Here is an 18,418-nt window from a genome sequence, read left to right as displayed (position 1 = left end):
CTCACATTCTAATCGTTTATCGTATATCGAACGGTTAGAAATGATTTTAAATATATTTATTTAAAATTAAACACAAATAGTACCTAACAAAAATTGACCTCATAATGCACTATGAACGAGATATGAGAATCCTCACAAAGAAAATCTGGAGATGATCCTTGTCCAGAATATAACTACATGGTGGTTTAGTTTTCAAGATTGGGGATTTGAAGCTAAAAGAGCCATAAGATTAAGGGCAAAACGGCAAATATATCCACATGATGAGCAAAGCAAAGGAAATTAAAGAGGAGATGGGACCGTTTGTAGTAATAACCAGATGTTTTTGAACTGCAAAAGTTGATGGAGATCGATCGATGTGTGTCAAGTTGTTTTTCAAACTGATCTTCCCGTTGCGTCCTACTTGGATTCAAGACTTTATGACGTTGAAATAAAATAAATATCTGGAAAAATAAGCCCATTCCATGAACAATAATGAAGACTGGGTGAGGGGCCATGATCATGATGGGATTTTGCTGCTATTTTCTCCATGCTAAAAAATAAAATATAAATAAAAAGTAAATTGCATGTCCCCAGCAGAATAGTTGAATTTGAGGACTCAGATCTGATCTCATTGGTATCTTGGCTTCTCTAGAAAATCCCTTTCATTCGCAAATGGGAGGTAGGGGAGAAACTTTGATGGGGCTGACTTGTTAGGGCAACTTTAACATCGGGTGACTTCAGTTGGAGTTGGGTTGGGTTAAAATACAAGGTACTTATGCTTTTGTGAGAGATTAGCTAATAATCTCGTGGTCGGGAATCCTGTGCAAACTTTCTCATGAGTTAGTTCCGTTTGTCAGAGTAGTGCGCTCAACAGAGCTACATGATTAGGGCATTATTATATCAGCGCGAGGTCAAGGTTGAGTGCGACTAAAATGCATGGTACACGTACTTCTGCGAGAGATTCAATACAGATGACCTGATTAGACATTTATGTTCAAAATTTTCAAAAATTGTCTTTGTCAAAAGAAAAAAAAAGCTTGTTAGCCCTACAACCTATTTTACTTGAATTATTTTCCAATTCTAGGACCTCCTTTAAGTTGAGTTTACATAATGAGAAGAAGAGAATCCAAAAAGAGATGCAAAACGATGGATTTGGATTGTTTTGAGTGGAATTTATACATGAAAAGTTGATGAGAGAATGTCTCAAATTTTCAAACTCCTCCTTTATGTCCATAATGTGTAGGACTAGGAGGCACCATGTCCCTTGCAAAAACTCCATCTAAGATCTACTTATTTGATTGTTTAACGGTGTAATAATTGATTACCATAAAAAGCAAGTAATTATTTGAGACAAGTAGATTATTTGGGTCCCAAAACAAGCTAACATCACAGGAGGAGGAGGATTCTATTGGGTCACCTCAGCATCTCTACCAAACATCCCAACCACCATCTCATGCAAAATGTGCATTTGCAGCACCAAAGCTTCTGCCATGAACACATGGTTAGGTTTTCCTCCATGATTTACGAAATGCGTCACGTGATGAAATAGATACTGATAAGATAGATGGTGATAGTGGTAGAGATTACATATGGAATAATGTTATCCATACATTCCTTTTTACTTCTTACACTCCTCTTAATTTTCAATCGTCGGATCGAACAAATTGATGATAATCAATGATAAAAATTTAACAAAGTGAGTAAAAAATAAAATTAAGTGTAAGAAGATCACTACTCTCAATTATACAAAAGATTAACTTCAATGGTCATGTTCATGTACATTAATCACTTCTTCTAATTTTCCCAAATTAGTATTATGTTTTTCTAATGATGGGAAATTTGAGGGTAATTTACCAAAACATTCACATATCATTATCCCAAGGGTCAAGAGTAAACCTTTAAAGGACGAGATGGATCTCCATCTCTACCCCTCTGAAATTTTAAGGATCCCCATGAAGAAAACTTCAAAGTATTAAAATCCATGGAATTAAATCATAAATAAATTGATTGATTCCATCATACCCAGTAGTAGTATTGACAGCAGAAAATAAACTAAAACCGCCACTGCGCTCGATTTTGCGGCAAAACTCGAAAATAAAAGAATTTTCAACATAATTTTAATCATCATATAACAACCCATCAAAATACAGAAAGACTGCTGCAGCTCCTCTTTTTTCAGAAGAAAAAAGGAGATCTAAAGTAGCTAGCTAGCCAGCCTTCAATAATTACACAGATAATCACACAAAATCCTCAAAGAAGAAAAAAAAAAAAAAAAAAAAACAACTAAATTAAAAAAATTCTTTACACTTCCTCCTGAATCCACCCACATCAAGTTCCATGGAGATTGCCATTGGAGACCTTAAATTTGACCTTACCTTGAAGAAACAGGATTCAAAGCCCTAGCAAACCCAGAGTTCATAGCAGCTCCATAACCCTTTGAGCTAAACCCTAAGCATCCAAGCAACCCTTGTCTGTAAGGCAAGTAAGTCTTCTTCCTCATTTCCTCTGCCTGAGCCCTGTTTGCAGTGTAATGCAGCTCGTGAAGCGACGGCGCCATCCGCCGCTTACCAACTCCATTGGTGGGTTTTCCGGCCGCCGTCTTCTTCCCCGAACCACCACCCCCACTTCCCTTCGGTTTTTGCCCCTCTGAGCCCAAGTTCAAAGGGTTGCTACATTTGGGGTCCTTTAGAGCAGAGCCCTGGGTATTCTGACCGCCCTGTTTCATGGATTTCTTCTCCCTCGCGGCGGAGAACGAAATCGACGACCAGAACTTGTGGTTGCTGCTCCGCCCTTCGCTTTTACTCCGGTGAAGAAACTCCTTCAAAAAAACCCACTTCTTCGAGTTCCTCCCACCCGACGACGACCGAGATGACGAAGCCGAAACCGAAGGAGTAGTAGTGGCGGTGCTGCTCTCCTCCGCTCCCTCTTCGTCTTCTTCCCCATTTTTCGCCGCCACTTTCGGATCTTCAGCAAAGTTGCAATCTTTCTCATCAGCTTCAATAATCTCGTCGCTCTGTTCCCACTCGAAGGGCTCATTTCTCAGAGGCGACATAGATCTCGTCCTCCGCCGCAGCGACTTGTCGCGGAACCTCAGATCTCTGCCTCTCACGGGCTCCAAACCGCCCCGATCCGCCTCGTCTTCCCCATTTTCCGCCTCGAGATCCAACAACGGAGCCAAAGTCTGGGGCTTTTCCAGGTGGGTTGAGAGCTTCATGGGTCGGATCTTCCCGTTCAAGAACAACTCGTCGGCAGAGCTCATCGGACCGGTGGAGCCCGACCCGCTCGACCCGAACCGCGCAGAGAACTCGAACTCAAAACCCATAGAAACAGAGCCGCTGCCGCCATTCTTCTCAAGCGAACAAGAGTTTGACTTTGTGGTCAACCCGAAGTGCATTGGGCTCGCCGGAGCACTGTAGAAAAAACCACTGACCGGCCCACTCCGTCCGGGGCTCGACGGCGCGCTGACGTAAGGCGTGGAGCAGGTGCTGTCGTAGTCTTCAAAGAAAAGCTGGTCTTGATGCTGGGTTTCCAGCTGGGTTTCGCCATTGCTAGGGTTTGGAGGGTCGGGTTTCGGTTCAGGGTTTGGGGGTTCGGTGCCATTGCCGGGTGAAGTTTTGAGCTCCATTATTATTTTTCCTGCAGCTTTGTTTAGCCGAAAGAGGAGCAGAGTCAGAAAATATAGTGTGCAGAGTGGGTGCCAAAGTTTACCCCTTGAGATTCACTTTATTACTTTTTTGCCATGGTCCTCCCATCGTCCGTACTAGAGGTCTAAGTTTTAAATTTAAAATTTTTAATTAGGATTAATTAACCTAAACAACTAAACTAATCTACTTCCCGTATTGGTTAATTTGGTCTTAAAAATAAGAAAGATATAAATTCCGTTAATTTGTGAGGACCATTAAACCACCTTGTTTTATGTAAAAAGTGGGAATTATTAATGCAATATTTGGTAATTAAATGTCTACGTCAGAACATCTTATAAGTTGGTGGAATTTACATTTATGACCCAGTTAACACGTCATCACTTTGAATTATAATATCCAAAAGTGCAATGTTATTAAACTAATTATTAATTAGTAAATAACATTACCACTTAACGGCCATGAGAAAAAGAAAAGAGAGGTCAATTCATAATCTCAATTTGCACCCTGTATGTTTAGGGTGATTTTCACATAATTGGATCCGTTCTGGACCTTAGTGTCCCGAGCTTAAGGATCAATTCATCTGGACCGTACAAATTGAATCAAACGGTCCCTATTAACTCATTTTCATAGTTCACTACACAAAATCAACAGCTCTGATTTCTTTTACACACCAATCAGCAGCCCATATGAATTGATCCTTAAGCTCCGGACATTAAGGTCTGGAGCGGATCCAATTCTTTCAAAATGAGTTGTAAGATCATCTTCAAGCAAGAAGTTAAATACGTCAAGGCACTCTTTTGTTTTATTTGAACAAACGATATTAATTTATACTAAAGGAATGAGGGAGTGGACTAAGTATCACAATGAACTATCAATAATGTAATTTAAACTCGCATTTGACGAGAATCAAACTTAAAATTTTTAACTTATAAGTGAAGAGAAATACTATTAAATCGTAATACTAAATGACTCTATTTAAGTAAAGGAGAAGAAATGTATTTTGATTTTGTGCGAACAATACCCATAACAATTAACAACTACTACAAGTTTACGGCATAAAAAGAATTAAAAGGCCGCAAACCATAGAGAGAAGAGATGGGATGGACTTTGGAAAATGAGAAAGTAGCTACCTCCATAGACAAACTTAAATAAATATGAAGTGTTAAGAGTTGAGGAGGAGGAGGAGAAAGGCAAGTGAGTGAGCTGCACATTGCCCTCAAGTATTAGTATTTTTATTGTTTATAGAGTAGTTTGAGCGGGTGTGAAATTTACTTAAAAAAATCAAGTTGTCTAAGTTGATACTGATAACATTATAGTTATATTAGTATGACTTCAATCATTGTAAAAGTCATACTTTAAAACCTAGTAGTTTATAATTTGCCAATCCACTGTTGAAATATAATTCTTATAAATTCAATATACTAGTATCACACAAACTTTTTCCGGCCTAAATCGAAAGGTCTTATTAATCATGGTTGCTTTGCTTCTCTCTCTCTTCACCTACACAGAAGACAGAAAGTGTTTGCCTCTCATCCCTCTTCAATGCATAGTTGCTTCTGCCATAGCCGTCCTCCTTATTTCGTGGGATTTTTATGTGTGTTTTTTGGAGCATCTCCAATGCAACGGAGACCAAAAACTCAAATATTGTATTTTAGCTCAATAACGAGGTTAATCATCTCTAACTTATCAGAGATCTAAAAACTCATATTTGATTTTCGACAAAATTGAGATCCAAATTTGGATTTCAATATGAATTTTGAGTCCAAGCATTTCCAATCAAGGACGGAGCTGTATAGGGCCTGGAGGGGGCATCCACCCCCACTCAATTGTGTGTGTGTAATTTTGCATTCTAATTCCCAAATCCTAATTAAACTACAAATGAAAAAATGGACTGCATTTCAATTCCAACGTCAGTTCTAATTAAATCATAAAAAAAAAAATAGTCTAGTGGAAAAAAGACAAGGTGTATCCACTAGTTTACATGCTTGTGACATTAGCACTAACTCTTCCAATTGCTACTGTCACCGTTGAAAGAGCATTTTTGGCCATGAAATTTCTGAAGAATTGATTGAGAAATCGAATAGGAGATCAATGAATGAATGATAACATGATTATTTTTATAGAGAGAGATATTTGATGGTATTTGGTAATGATGTTGTCATCAAACACATAAAAACGTGTCGAAGAATATTGTAAGATGTTGTATGAAAAACTTTATGTATTAATATATAAGTGTTTTGTGCAGTCAATTCTTGAGTGTTTTTAATTATACCTTGTTGTTTGAGGTACAAATTTTTTGCTTCATTCCTATTTCCAATACACAATTTTGAATTTGACTCCCATATTTTTTGTTATTTATTCAATGCAAAATCTCAAATCTTAAAACTTAAATATAAGAGTATATAAATATTTGCATTGGAGGAGAACACCAAAATACTCAAACCCAAGGAATTTGACAACCTGCGTATAAATCAGGTTTTCTATGTTTGATTTGTATGACATTCAATACAAATTTTAAGATTTGAGTATTTTAATAGGAGGAGAGGGTTTTGACAACTTGGGTACGTGAAGTTAAAACTCAAATCTTATTTTTCTTATGTTAATGACATTTTCCTTTGTTGGCATGAATTCCAAGTTAGACACAAATCATATTGAAACTCAATTGAGTCTCATTTTTGTCGAAAACTTATATATAAATTTTAAATCTCATATGCATTGAAGAAGTTTGAACTTATATTTAGGCTCAGATATAAGATTTTAGCTCCAATTTAGTAAATGGATGTGGCCTCGTAAGCTCCATATATTACTCTCTCAAGTCAACAACTAAACTCACTTGTATTTCGATCATTACATTTACATTAAGAAAACACGAGAATTTCTAAAAGACTATTTTAAAATAGGATTCTTCATGGACTCTCTACCACTTTACAGTTTAGCGTCAAATCATGTGCCAACCATATAAAATATTATATAAAAAACACGAGACAACAGAAAGTTCATATATAGTCTCACTTTTGATAGAGTTTTCTTAACATTTCAGAAAACATATATAGATTTGCACCCAATTAAAATAAATGAAAACTAACGAAAAGTAAAAAACAAAACTTTAGTTTTAATGAAAAATACAAATAAAGGTGTAGTGAATATTACCAAGGAAATATAAAAATATGGTTTTTCGTTAAAAGCGAACAGTATCTTGAGTATTTCATTAAAACTCCCATTAAGTAATCTAATCTAAAATTATATTAAAAAGAGGGCAACATGCATTATGCCATACGGAATTGGATCCTCTATGAGGCAATGCCTTGGTATCCTACTAATCAGATAACATGGGCTATTGGATTTTGATCGAACAGCTACAATTATTATAACTTTAGAGAGACCCTCTATTTATAGTCATTGGATCAAAATCTAACGATTCATGTTATTCGGTCAATAGGATCCCAAGACATTGCACCGGAGAGGATCCAATTCCATGCCATAGCTCTCTTCATAGGATCCTAACTTTTGGGCAGCTGTCCCAAGGCTGAGGTTCTGCATCTATACCTTTACTCTCCCCCTCTAATTAATAATTAACAATTAATCAATTATAAAAACCCCAATCTGCCTCAGTAAAACCATATAGTTTAATCAGAATAAAGATAACAAAAATACTAATTAATCTTGTAATCTGCATACTTTGTTGATGGAGTCTCTTTTCAGATTTCCCCTATCCAAGAAATAAGAATATTGGTTTTATAGAGGGAGAGGTGGCCAATGGATTTGGATCCTCACCTAAGCAGGGGTTCGAATCCTCCTGTCCCAATGACACGAGCCGTTGGATTAACGGCTATAAATAAGAGGTTCCTCTAAAAATTATAATAATTGTAACCATTTAATCAAAATCTAACGATCCTTGTTATTGTCAGGAGGATTCGGATCCCCTGCTCAAGAGAGGATCCAAATCTGTGGCCAATGGCCATGCTTATGTAGCATGGGAAATATTATGAGCCCACATTAGAACCCAGAAGAAAAATGTTAACGTGACTCTTACCAAAGTAAAACTCTCTATAAACTCTCTTTCATTTTACAATTTGACGTTAATTTCTGTGTCAACATTATAAAACATTAATTATGCCAAAAAATAAGTTGACAAAAAGTCCATGAAGATTCCACAGAGAGTCTCAAGTTCGAGAAAGTCACTTTAGCGTTTCTCAATCCAGAATAATCAACGAGTACAAGTCATTGCCTGTCCAGTTACTTAACTACCAAGCTGAAGCTGAAAGATGTGTTTGATAGAGTTTGGTTCATATGGTGCAAAATCCAATCTAAATTAGGCAAAGAAATTGAGAGCATGACCATGTGCGTTTTGCCACACCATCACATGCTCTGCTTTTTCTTCTATTTTTTGTTTGTTTGCACAATGTGAATCTTGGGGTTAATGTTCATAAATCTGGTTTTTTTCCCATCCACAAAGATTAGTCAATGAACATTAAATGAAACCCATGAAAATCATCGTCCAAAAAGAACCCTATGCTTGATGTGTTTGGTAAAGAATTCTCCAAGTGTCCGCTACTAAGTCTAAGTAGATGGGTATTATACGTAAGGTTTTACCGATAAGGATACTTTCCTAATTCTCTTTGTAGGGATTCGAGAATCAATCAATCATGTCCATTTACATATCATGAGGTTAATTTTCGTTAAGTACTATTTATATTCAATTTTAAATTTAGAAATTTAAAATAATTTTTAACCGCACGATGTACGATGAACAGGCACGATTGATTGATTCTTCGGATCCTCTCCTATTCCACCTTTAAAGATACCGGTGTGGTTACATAAAGGCTTTTTAGTCAAAATGAGATTGGCATAACTCCTTATTTTGGTCCCTGACAATAAAAATCGATAGATGTGGTTTCTGAGTTGTCCACTGTAAATCAATTTGGTCCTTATTCCTTAAAAAGGTGGTAATGTAGTCGTTTACGTGATTATTTAATGAAGATATTGACAAATTTTTCGTGGAAGACCAAAATGATTTACAGCTGACAAACTCAGGGGCTACTTCGATCGATTTTCATTGTCAGGGACCAAAGTAAAAAGTTATGAAAACGTGAGGGATCATTTTGGATAAAATGTCTTACACAAATATAAGGTTATAATTGGTACTAATTAGTACAATTTTTGGCAGCCATGGATTGGCTTGCCAATAAAATATCAACAGTTATGGCTTTTGGTTTTATATGGAGCTCTGTTAGGTTAAGTTAGTTAGAAGGGTCCTCCATGGAAGCAACACTCTAACACAAGCTCCTTTTGTTTTGATCAAAAGCTTGTACAGAGCAATGGGTCATACAAAAGGCCCACTTGGTGGCGCATGATTTACCAACCAGGCCAGATTCAACCAACAGTTGGTACAAGGAAACTGGTGTTTGCATTATTGTATGCTTTTCATGACTGACTGCGGTAAAAGATGATTTTTTTTTTTTTTTTTTACTATTATTGGAGAGAGGGAGAGAGGGAGAGAGTTAGGAACTATTATAATAATTTAGATATGGTGTTTGTATTATTGTATGCTTTTCATGACTCTGGTGTGGTAAAAGAATTTTTTATTTTTTATTTTTTATTTTTTTTACTATTATTAGGTAGAGGGAGAGAGTTCGGAACTATTACAATAATTTAGAGAGTGGAAGTTTAGAACACGAGACACAGGGTAGAAGCTCAACATCCCATCCACTAAAATATTGGACCACACGCAAAAATATATACATGTTTATCTGTTTCGAGTGAATCCCACATCTGAGAAATGAGGGACCTTGCTTGTGTAAATAAGTAATTTGGCTATTCCTCATATTGTCAATTAGTTTTATGGTGGAACTCCAACTTTTTTCAAGATATCAGAGCATGTTGTCTCACGTTTGAAGCCTAACGGCCATACGTATTCCACATCATCCGATTTGTGTTGTCCACACGTTGGCTTGACAATTCGACACACGTGAGGGGACGTGTTGAGAGTGAATCCCACATCGGGAGACCTTGCATGTGCTTGTAAGTAATTGTAATACTCCTACATTGCCAATTGGTTTTAAAGTGAAACTCCAACTTTTTTTCATCATCATTTATAGTAAAAAAAAAATTGCAACTCAAGTAACTAAGAGCGTTTATTTCTGTATTCAAGATTCTGTTTTCAAAATTTCCTCTTCCAATATCGATTGTATTGAAAATAGAAAAATTACCAATTCTTTCATAATTTAACCTAGCGTAAATTGTAGCAATGGTCCTTCAACTTTAGCTTAATTGGAGCAATAGTCCCTCAACTAAAAATCCATTAGCATTGGTTCCTCAACTCATCAAAACGTGCAGCTATAGTCTTTCAACTAAAAATCTATTACCAATGGTCCCTCAACTTTAATCCAACTGGAGAAATGATTCCTCAACTTTAACCTAATTGGAGAAATGGTCCCTCAACTTTAACCTAATTGTAACAATGGTCTTTCCAACATAACTCATTTTGACAAAATTTTGACGAAATTGACGAAAAGGACCATAGCTACACATTTTGATGAGTTAATGGACCAATGATAATGAATTTTCAGTTAAAAGATAATTTAATTATCGTTAAAGAACCATTGCTACAATTTACTCTTTAACCTATATAGCATCTCGGCCCGGAAGTTCGCTTAGAGCAGCTCCACCGGAGCTTTTTTTGCCCAGCACCAAGTCCAAATAACAGCCAGGCACCCAGTCCATTTGCTCCAGCCCGCGACACAGCCCGGCACCCAGCCCAAGCCAGGCAGCAGGCCAGCCCATTTCGGACAGACCCAGAAGCCGGTCCAAATGGCTGGCGCGTGCACGACACTCGCGACTGGGCGCGAGTAGCCGACAGTGTCGCAGGCGGTGGGGCCCGCGTGCAGGGCAACTTGCAGTCATCCGGGTGAGGGCTACGTGGCCCTCCTCAGAGCCGTTGGATTTCCAACGGCTAGTTTTTGTAGGCCGTTGGATTTCCAACGGTAAAAAAAATTTAAATTTTAATTTTAAATTGGACCGTCCGATCACAGATCAACGGTCCACGTTTATTTCACCAAAAATTAAAAAAAAAAAAAAAAAAAAGGCCCAACGGTCAGAAATTTGACCGTTGGCCACGTGGCATCGTGTTGGCTGTTGGATTTGATTATTTTTCAAATCCAACGGTCCAGATTAATTACAACATTAAAATTAATTAAAAAATGTCAAAATTTTTTTAAAAAATACAGAAAAATTTTAAAAAATTAATTTTTTTTTTCTATAAATACCTAACCCTCATCTTCCACCTTACACCACATTTCAATATTTTCGGATAATGACACGTGGCGTGACGAGATTGGTTAAAAATCCTATCCGAAATTAAAACTATTTTTTTTTATTATTTTATAAAAAAATTATTTAATATTTTAAATGGACTGGGTGCCAGCGCATTTTGTAGGGGTGGAGATCGTTTGTGCCAGCGCATTTTTAGACTAGGTGCCAGCACATTTTTTTTTGGGGTGGAGATGCTTTGGCCTATTACTATTCATTGAGTCTGTTACTGTTCAATTAAGTGGATAAATGGGCTGGGTGCTGGCGCAAAGTGGATAGGGGTGGAGTTGCTCTTATGGCGACTAACTTCTTAAGCTAGCACTTGAACTTGGAAGCAAGCTACAGCTAGATCAATCAATGAATGAATCTTTAATTCAATGTGATGAAGTTTTCGGAACATGTTCTGACAATTGACCTACACAGCTAGCCTTTGTCCCCCTCAATGGAGGTAAGAAATGCAGTTGAAGGCTAGGCCAGTTGGTTTGCCATGGTTGAAATTTTTTTTTTTTTTTTTTTACTGTTTTTACATTACTCGATTTCTGTTTGTGGTTAAACAATAAAAGGAAAGAATTTAATTCATTTTACGGGGTTACCAACGGGTAGGTCTGGTAACGAGTGACTTGATAACGATTCAATTAGTTAACGTATTGATCTAAAATTTTATATTTTTGTGTCTAATTAACGAATCGTGCACAAAATTGACAAATCTAATTTTACCTCATTTGTTTAGTACTACCCTTGATCTTCAATTGCCTTTGTGTGAGTAGGTCATGACTGTTTATACTCAGCATTAACATGACATATTCTCTCCTAATTTTTAAGAGAATCTACTTATAACTGAACATGTATATTCTTGTATTTATAACACTTGTTACGTTGTATACGTTAGAAGATATTCCGCAATGAAGCAACATGTTTTCTTCTACTTTATAACAATTTTAGGTCACCTGTTACGTTGCTGCTTGATTAGAGCAATTCTCACTGTTGAACCAACGTGAATCAAGTGAGACCAGAATACACAGGGTCACATACTTTTTTCAATTTGTGGAGAGATTTCCTTGCAACCAATACGTTATTCTAGTGCCGTCACTCGTCTAATGGATGTTTATCACGTGTTCAAAAGGTATACCACCCGTCCAGCAAACGCTTGTCAAGTGATGAATTAGTAACAACAAAAATTATTAGGTGCTCGAGTACATATTCCGAGTGTTTTAACCGTTAGATCTTGATTTTTGTATTTTTAAACAAAGATCTAACGACTAAAACTCCCGAAGTACTGAATCCTCCGGAGCACCTAAGAATGTTCCTTAATAACAATACAGTCTATCTGATTTGTAAAAGCTTCCTTACAGATCACATGTTCCAAATGCCCCTAGTAAGTTCTTCTCCTCAGTAGGGTTGAATATATCACTTGGGGAGTTTAGTAATTTCGACTTTGAGATTGGACCAGTGCTGGGAGTCAGATTGGTACCATTAGCAAAACTAGAACCAGAATCACATGGTTCCACTAATTGGACAAAATCCCTGACAAGGTCTCACTCAAACTTCACACCAAGCCAAAATCTCTGGTTAGTAGTATCCAGGCGAATGGAATCTTAGCGGTAAAACTAAGATTTACATAAAACCGAGACGACAAGATGACAATATCTTAAACCAATAATGCGATGTTATTGAGATATTTTAGAGTTCACATACATGACACGTGATAAGTTTTGAACAATAGTACCTTAATGTGAGAAGTTTAGTTAAATTTCCCTCGATTTGGCAAATCAGGACAGTAGGAGAATTTTCTAGTATGCATCAGTGGTAATTTTCCATTAGAACTTTAACCACATGTTCAGCCATCGATTGTCTTGGTGCATGTCATACACCGAAATATAGTAAAATTTTGTAGTATGCACAAGCTAAATAGTTAATACAAGGCAAACTTAAAGAGGGCCTAAAAGAAAAAATCAGACACCAACTCTTCCACCAGGCAATTTAGTATCCCCTTCTCAATCTCTAGACCCTCCTCAAACGCTTCAACTTCAAAGTCGAGCCATCTTCCACGCTGCGTGCTCATGTCCTTGTCCACAAGCTCATCCCCCATCAGCTCTCTCATGTTTTTCCAACCCGAAATCTCTTTGTGCAATTCCTCAGCTAATCGTCCCTTCCTCTGAGACAATGCGGTCAATCTATCCCAGGCTTTGCGGCTTCCCACAAATATTTGCTTGCATCTGAACTGCAGGGCTTCATTTACGCAGTCAAACACAATCTTCTGCTCGAGCTTCAGATATTCTTCTTGTTCTTGATTCTCCAAATGCTCAAAGAGACTTGGGGTGATGACGTGTTGAGCATCACCCAAGGCGAAATCTTCCATCTCCAGATCTACATTGCTAAGCACGTATCTCACATATTCCAGTTCCCAATCATTTGAATGCGAACTTGATATCATATTCGTACTCTTTCTACTCACATCCCCTGTAGAAGCTGAAAAGGCTGAGTCAAGGAACTCTGAAACGCCATATGAAGAGAGTGAACTGCCTTGATCTTGAAGTTGAGCCAATGAACATCTCTCACTGTCACTGCCTGTAAACGGAGAGCATTGCACGCATGTTAAGTCATTTTTCTATCACAAGAACATGTGTATGTTTCGTTATAACATAGTGCCTAAATCATATAAAGAGGTTTCCTTTTTCCTTTTTGGTACAATGGAGATCGAAAGGGGGAGGGGGCGATTCGAGTCTTACAAGAGGTTCCACTAAGCTTGTCTTCTCTAATTTACTATGCAAGACTATCAACTGACATAGAAATTCTCAAAGCTGTGTAGTTCACGTTCTTGCATATACATAACCGTTGAATAGATCTTTCATATTTTCTCTGGTTCACTAGGTTTTTGGCTATTCTTTGATGGTACTGACTACTGAGCAAATTTGAAGATATTCACAGTGCAAAACAACTCTTTTAATCTGACACTTAGATCTAAGACATTGTTATGAATGTATGTACTGGAAAAGGAAGATATAGAAAAGAAGACTGTTGTTGTACCATTGGCGCTACTTCTGTTATCTGTGCAGGTTCGACTCTCAAATGAGTGTTCAACAATTGACAATGGACTACGACGTCGATCAAATTCATTTCCAGTTGTAATGTTTCTACTGCTACTGCTACACTCTTCCACCCCTTCTGATCCCTGAAATTGTTTAAGAGAATTTGACTAGCATGGTGAGTAAATCTTCATAACGTAAAATCAGATTTAAAATAACGCAGCTATTGAAAAGATTAATGGGACCACAGTGAAAGAATTTTATCCAAAATTTCAAATATTTATAAAATGTGAATCGTGTTCACAAAGATGGATCAAATACAGACTACCATATCTTGATTGCTTATATTGTCATCGATCTCTCAAAAATATTTTCACCCTGCCGTAGTGGAATTTGAATTTTAATACAGAAGCTTCACTTGAAGCACGGATTCATATCTTAAGACGACCTATATTTTAGATGCCTATAAAACAAACTAAATTACAGTGGTTTCTGTCACTTAACACCGTATCTGGTTTTACTAATTACATTATCTGCGGGGCCTATCCACATCCCAAATATTCATCCATATGCTGAATAATTTGCTTCAATTATCAATATTGTTTCATTTAGTTAGTATAACTAGTCCATGCATTAGATTTCGTGTCCTAGCACAAACAACAGATGAGCCCCCCAAACATCTGAAGTGCCTTTTCACTCGATCATGATCGATCATGAAAAACCAAGGGCGAAAAATCACTAGTCAAGAACATTAAGAATAAAACAGAAGCTGCAAAAGGAAAAATCTATATACAGAAGAAACTAACCTGCCACTGCTGGTTAACCTCAACTGACAAGCAATCATAGTCGTCTGTGCTGTCAGTTTTATCTTTGGTTAAACCAACTTTGAACCCCTTGCCTCCTGATGTAGTGCTTCCCACACTGGAAACCATATCTTGCAAGCAAGACATAGAAGTACCAGAAGTCACTTCACTGGATTGGTTACGCTGAGATGACTCAACTTTACAAGACAGTTCCTGAAGCTTTTGTTCCAGAAGGACACTCAAAGCATCACCCCCAATCACATTCAACCCAGGAGAAGATAATGTGAAATTCTCTGGATGGAACTGCTGATCGTTGTGAGCAGAAGAATCAATATAAAAGCTGTTATTTATACTTGTGAGTTGACCAGGTGACTGCAATTCAGAGAATGATCTTTTCAGGGGAGACGTGAATGTAAATGAGATAACATCCATGCCTTGGTTCCTATTATCTGTGCCCAAATTGGAACACCCGTTCCTTGAAACATTACATTTCACTGACCTTTCATCTCCACCGATATATGAATCGTTGGAAACAGTTTCTTCCGAATAATCATCCTGATGAACGGACCTTATCTTTCCAGAAACATTCTTTCTTGTGGATAACGAAAACTCTTTTCCATTTGCAGTCGCCCTTGAGCCCAACTTTCTGGATCCAATTTCAGAGCTTCCAATAGTCTTATTCACAGTTTTCATTGGCCCAGTAGAGCCATTAGGTGGCCGCATTCTTCTAGTAGGCTGATTAGGAACCATACTTTTTGAAGTCATTTTATCTCTGTTAGATACACAATTCTGCTTCTGGTTATTCTGCTTGAGCGCAGTTCTGGCGCTCTCAATGGAAGTTCTCTTATGCGTAGATCTTTGTGTACTTGACTTGCTCTTGGAAAACTGATTTTGTTTGACCTCATTCTGTTCCTTCTGGTTCATAAAACTTCTATTACGACAAGATGTCGACCCCTCCCCTTTCTGAATGTTGACCTTTGCTTGTTCTGCAAGGGATACTGATTTTCCCTTATTCCTCACATCCCTGTAACTTTGTTTTTCTGAATCCACAGAAGCCTTGGCTACTGGTACATTATCTGACCCGTTATGGCGCCTGTCACTAGGCAGTCCTTTCATATACCTGAAGTCACTAGCTTCCTTGGGTCTTTCAGGTCCTGATGCTTTATGCACAGCTTCCATCTTCTCTTTCAAATCCCGAATTCTCAAGGGAATCGAAGAAGGCCCTACAGATGACATTTTGCTCCTGGCAGATGCTCGAGGACTTGCCTCAATGATCTTTGAGGCCGCCTCCATTACATAAGCTGCATTTTTTGGTGGAATGAAGCCAGGACTCTTGATAGGCGACAAAAGCTTATGATGAGTAACTGGAATTGACTTAGCTGATTTTGGAGGCAAAGCTTCTGTTTGAAATCTCTCAATTGGGTGGCTCGGCACCCCCTGTGTCCTAGGCTCTACAAGATTCCAAGAAAACCTATCCAGCTTCTTTGGCACATTTATGTACTCCATGGAATACAAATCACTCCACAAATTACGACCGCTCCTCTCATATTGAGATGCTTTAAGCGACTGGGAGTCAAAGAGTTGGGCAGAAGATGGCTCGGGGTCGGGGGCAGTTAAAGCAGGCAATGAATCCAGACCCATTAATCTAGCAACTACACCAGGGGCTCTAGCCTTAGATCCCTCATCACTAGTCACTGATGAAGCACAATTCCATTCACCACTTCCTTTATTACTTGAAGTGGTTCCAGTTCCACTTTCATCCACCTCTACCTGAAAATATCCCAATCGTATAACAAGTAAAAACGCAGATTCTCAATACTTTCATCACATGAAAGACAAACACTAGTACGACCAACATAAGAGGGTAGAGGATCGTTGCCTACCCTACAGAGCCCTGAGTTCTGGAAACTCTCCACATTTTCTTTTCCTTGCTTTAATCCTTTACAGTCAAAATGGCATAAGTTAAACACAATGCATAACTAAGGACCGCCACTTGCAGATCAATAAGCAAGATATACACCAAAAAATAAGTAAAATTGAAAATATATCTACCCGATGATTCAGAGCTGGCCGAGAAGAGCTTCTTCCGAGATTTTCCATTCCAATCAAACAAGTTAAGAAAGCCCCCTTTAGAACGTTTCTTCTCAACCTCCATTTTTGTCTTCCACAGACCTATCGGAGCCTGGGATTCAAGCAAAATGGATCACTTAAACAGAACCCATGTGGCAATCTGTACCAAAATGCTTGAACCATAAATGTGCAAAGGTATTCAAATATAACAATACTAACAACTAATTAGCATAAATTAAGACCTAAAACTTATCTACATTACTTATTGACAAATTGAAAAAACAAAATTACACTCCTAAAGTTTCAACATTTGCTTAAAATGTACAAGCATTTTTTAAATCAATACCACAAAATCGGATTATACCACTAAATCAATAGAAAGCAAATGGGTACCCTTTAAAATCAATAGAAAGCACAAATCTCTAATCTTTTCAATCAAAGTCTCACCTGAAATCCTTCATCTGCAGAACCCCATTTTTACACACTCCGAAGTTCACTCCTTTTTTCTTCTTTTTCCTTCTGTAGACAGAGCCAAATCACTCAAATCCGACGCTTCCGAACTCAGCAACCAAAGATTCAAGCACGCAGACCAAGCTTCAGTCGAATGAGTAAACCTTGAGTCAAATGAACCACATTCACCTTACCCAAGAACCCACATTTCCAAACCCCAACTCTTTTTTTCTATTTTTGGACCAATGTTCTTGATGAAAAACAAGAAAAATCGGGAGTAGAGAAAAAGATTGAAGATCTGAAAGCGTAGAGCAGCAAAATCATTTGGGTTTTGAGAGTAAGAAAATAGTCTTTAAATTTCAGCAACAGAGAGAGAGAGAGAGTCTTTGAGAATGCAACAGAGGAAAAGTGTCAAACTTGAGAAAAATCAGAAGGGAATTTGCAGACACTGGGAGAGAGAGAAAGAGAAAGTTAGAGAGAGAGTTTGAAATGAGAGAAGAAGAGACGTTATCACTGAACAAGGAATCGGGAGAAGAAAGAAGAAAACAAACCGCTGTTAGAGAGAGAGCTGCTAAGTGGCTGATGAGTCCAAAGCTTGCGAAAATTCCGCTCCTTTTCTTATGGGTTTACAAACCCATTTTTTCGTTCCACTCTGTATTTCAATTTTCGAGAATCAAATCAAATAAAACAATAAAAATAAAATCTTTTCTTAAAATTGATTATATGAATCTTAGAACGTCACTAAATAAAATAGACAATCGAATCGAATGAATTAAAAAAATAAAAATTAACAAGGAACTATCCAACGGAAAAAAATAAATAAATAAATTGTGAATAGCACCACTTTCTTATTTTGGTTATTTATTATTTATTTATTTATATTTTTTAAGGGTAAATCATGTGCCACTGCGTATGCGGTCATGCCACGTGACCATAAATTGATGGTTTTGGGCCCTACCTTTAATGCCAGATCGATCGAAGGTTCAAATCACTCCAATTTTTAAGTCGTCGGTTTCGACCCTACTTTGGGGAATTGCCGAGAGAGTTCAAAATCAAACCGGCTTTCTTTCTTTTGTTCTATTATTTTTTTTTTTGTTTAACAAAAAATATTATCTACATTAAGAGAGAAAATATGAAC

At 37.5% G+C, this 18,418-nt stretch overlaps 2 protein-coding genes across 2 annotated transcripts; both read right to left on the bottom strand.

Moving 5' to 3' along the window:
* Positions 1–2,082: 2,082 nt before the first annotated feature.
* On the bottom strand, positions 2,083–3,636 carry LOC103962301. The gene has a single exon (XM_009374994.3). The coding sequence runs from the start codon at positions 3,602–3,604 to the stop codon at positions 2,351–2,353; it is 1,254 nt and encodes a 417-aa protein (XP_009373269.1). The 5' UTR covers positions 3,605–3,636; the 3' UTR covers positions 2,083–2,350.
* A 9,081-nt stretch (positions 3,637–12,717) lies between these two features.
* On the bottom strand, positions 12,718–17,964 carry LOC103962300. The gene is made up of 6 exons (XM_009374993.3): positions 17,278–17,964; positions 16,813–16,942; positions 16,644–16,699; positions 14,764–16,530; positions 13,959–14,103; positions 12,718–13,499 (listed from the first exon to the last, which is right to left on the bottom strand). Exons 2-6 carry the CDS (start codon positions 16,913–16,915, stop codon positions 12,871–12,873), a joined length of 2,700 nt encoding a protein of 899 aa, XP_009373268.2. The 5' UTR covers positions 16,916–16,942; positions 17,278–17,964; the 3' UTR covers positions 12,718–12,870.
* Between the last annotated feature and the right edge of the window lie 454 nt (positions 17,965–18,418).

Source organism: the organism of the source record quoted next, unplaced genomic scaffold (assembly GCF_019419815.1).
Source record: "Pyrus x bretschneideri cultivar Hongxiangsu unplaced genomic scaffold, Pyrus_bretschneideri_v1 Contig48, whole genome shotgun sequence".
Lineage (NCBI taxonomy): Eukaryota > Viridiplantae > Streptophyta > Magnoliopsida > Rosales > Rosaceae > Pyrus > Pyrus x bretschneideri.
Note: the sequence above shows the minus strand (reverse complement) of the source record. Positions and strands in the feature narration are given on the sequence as shown.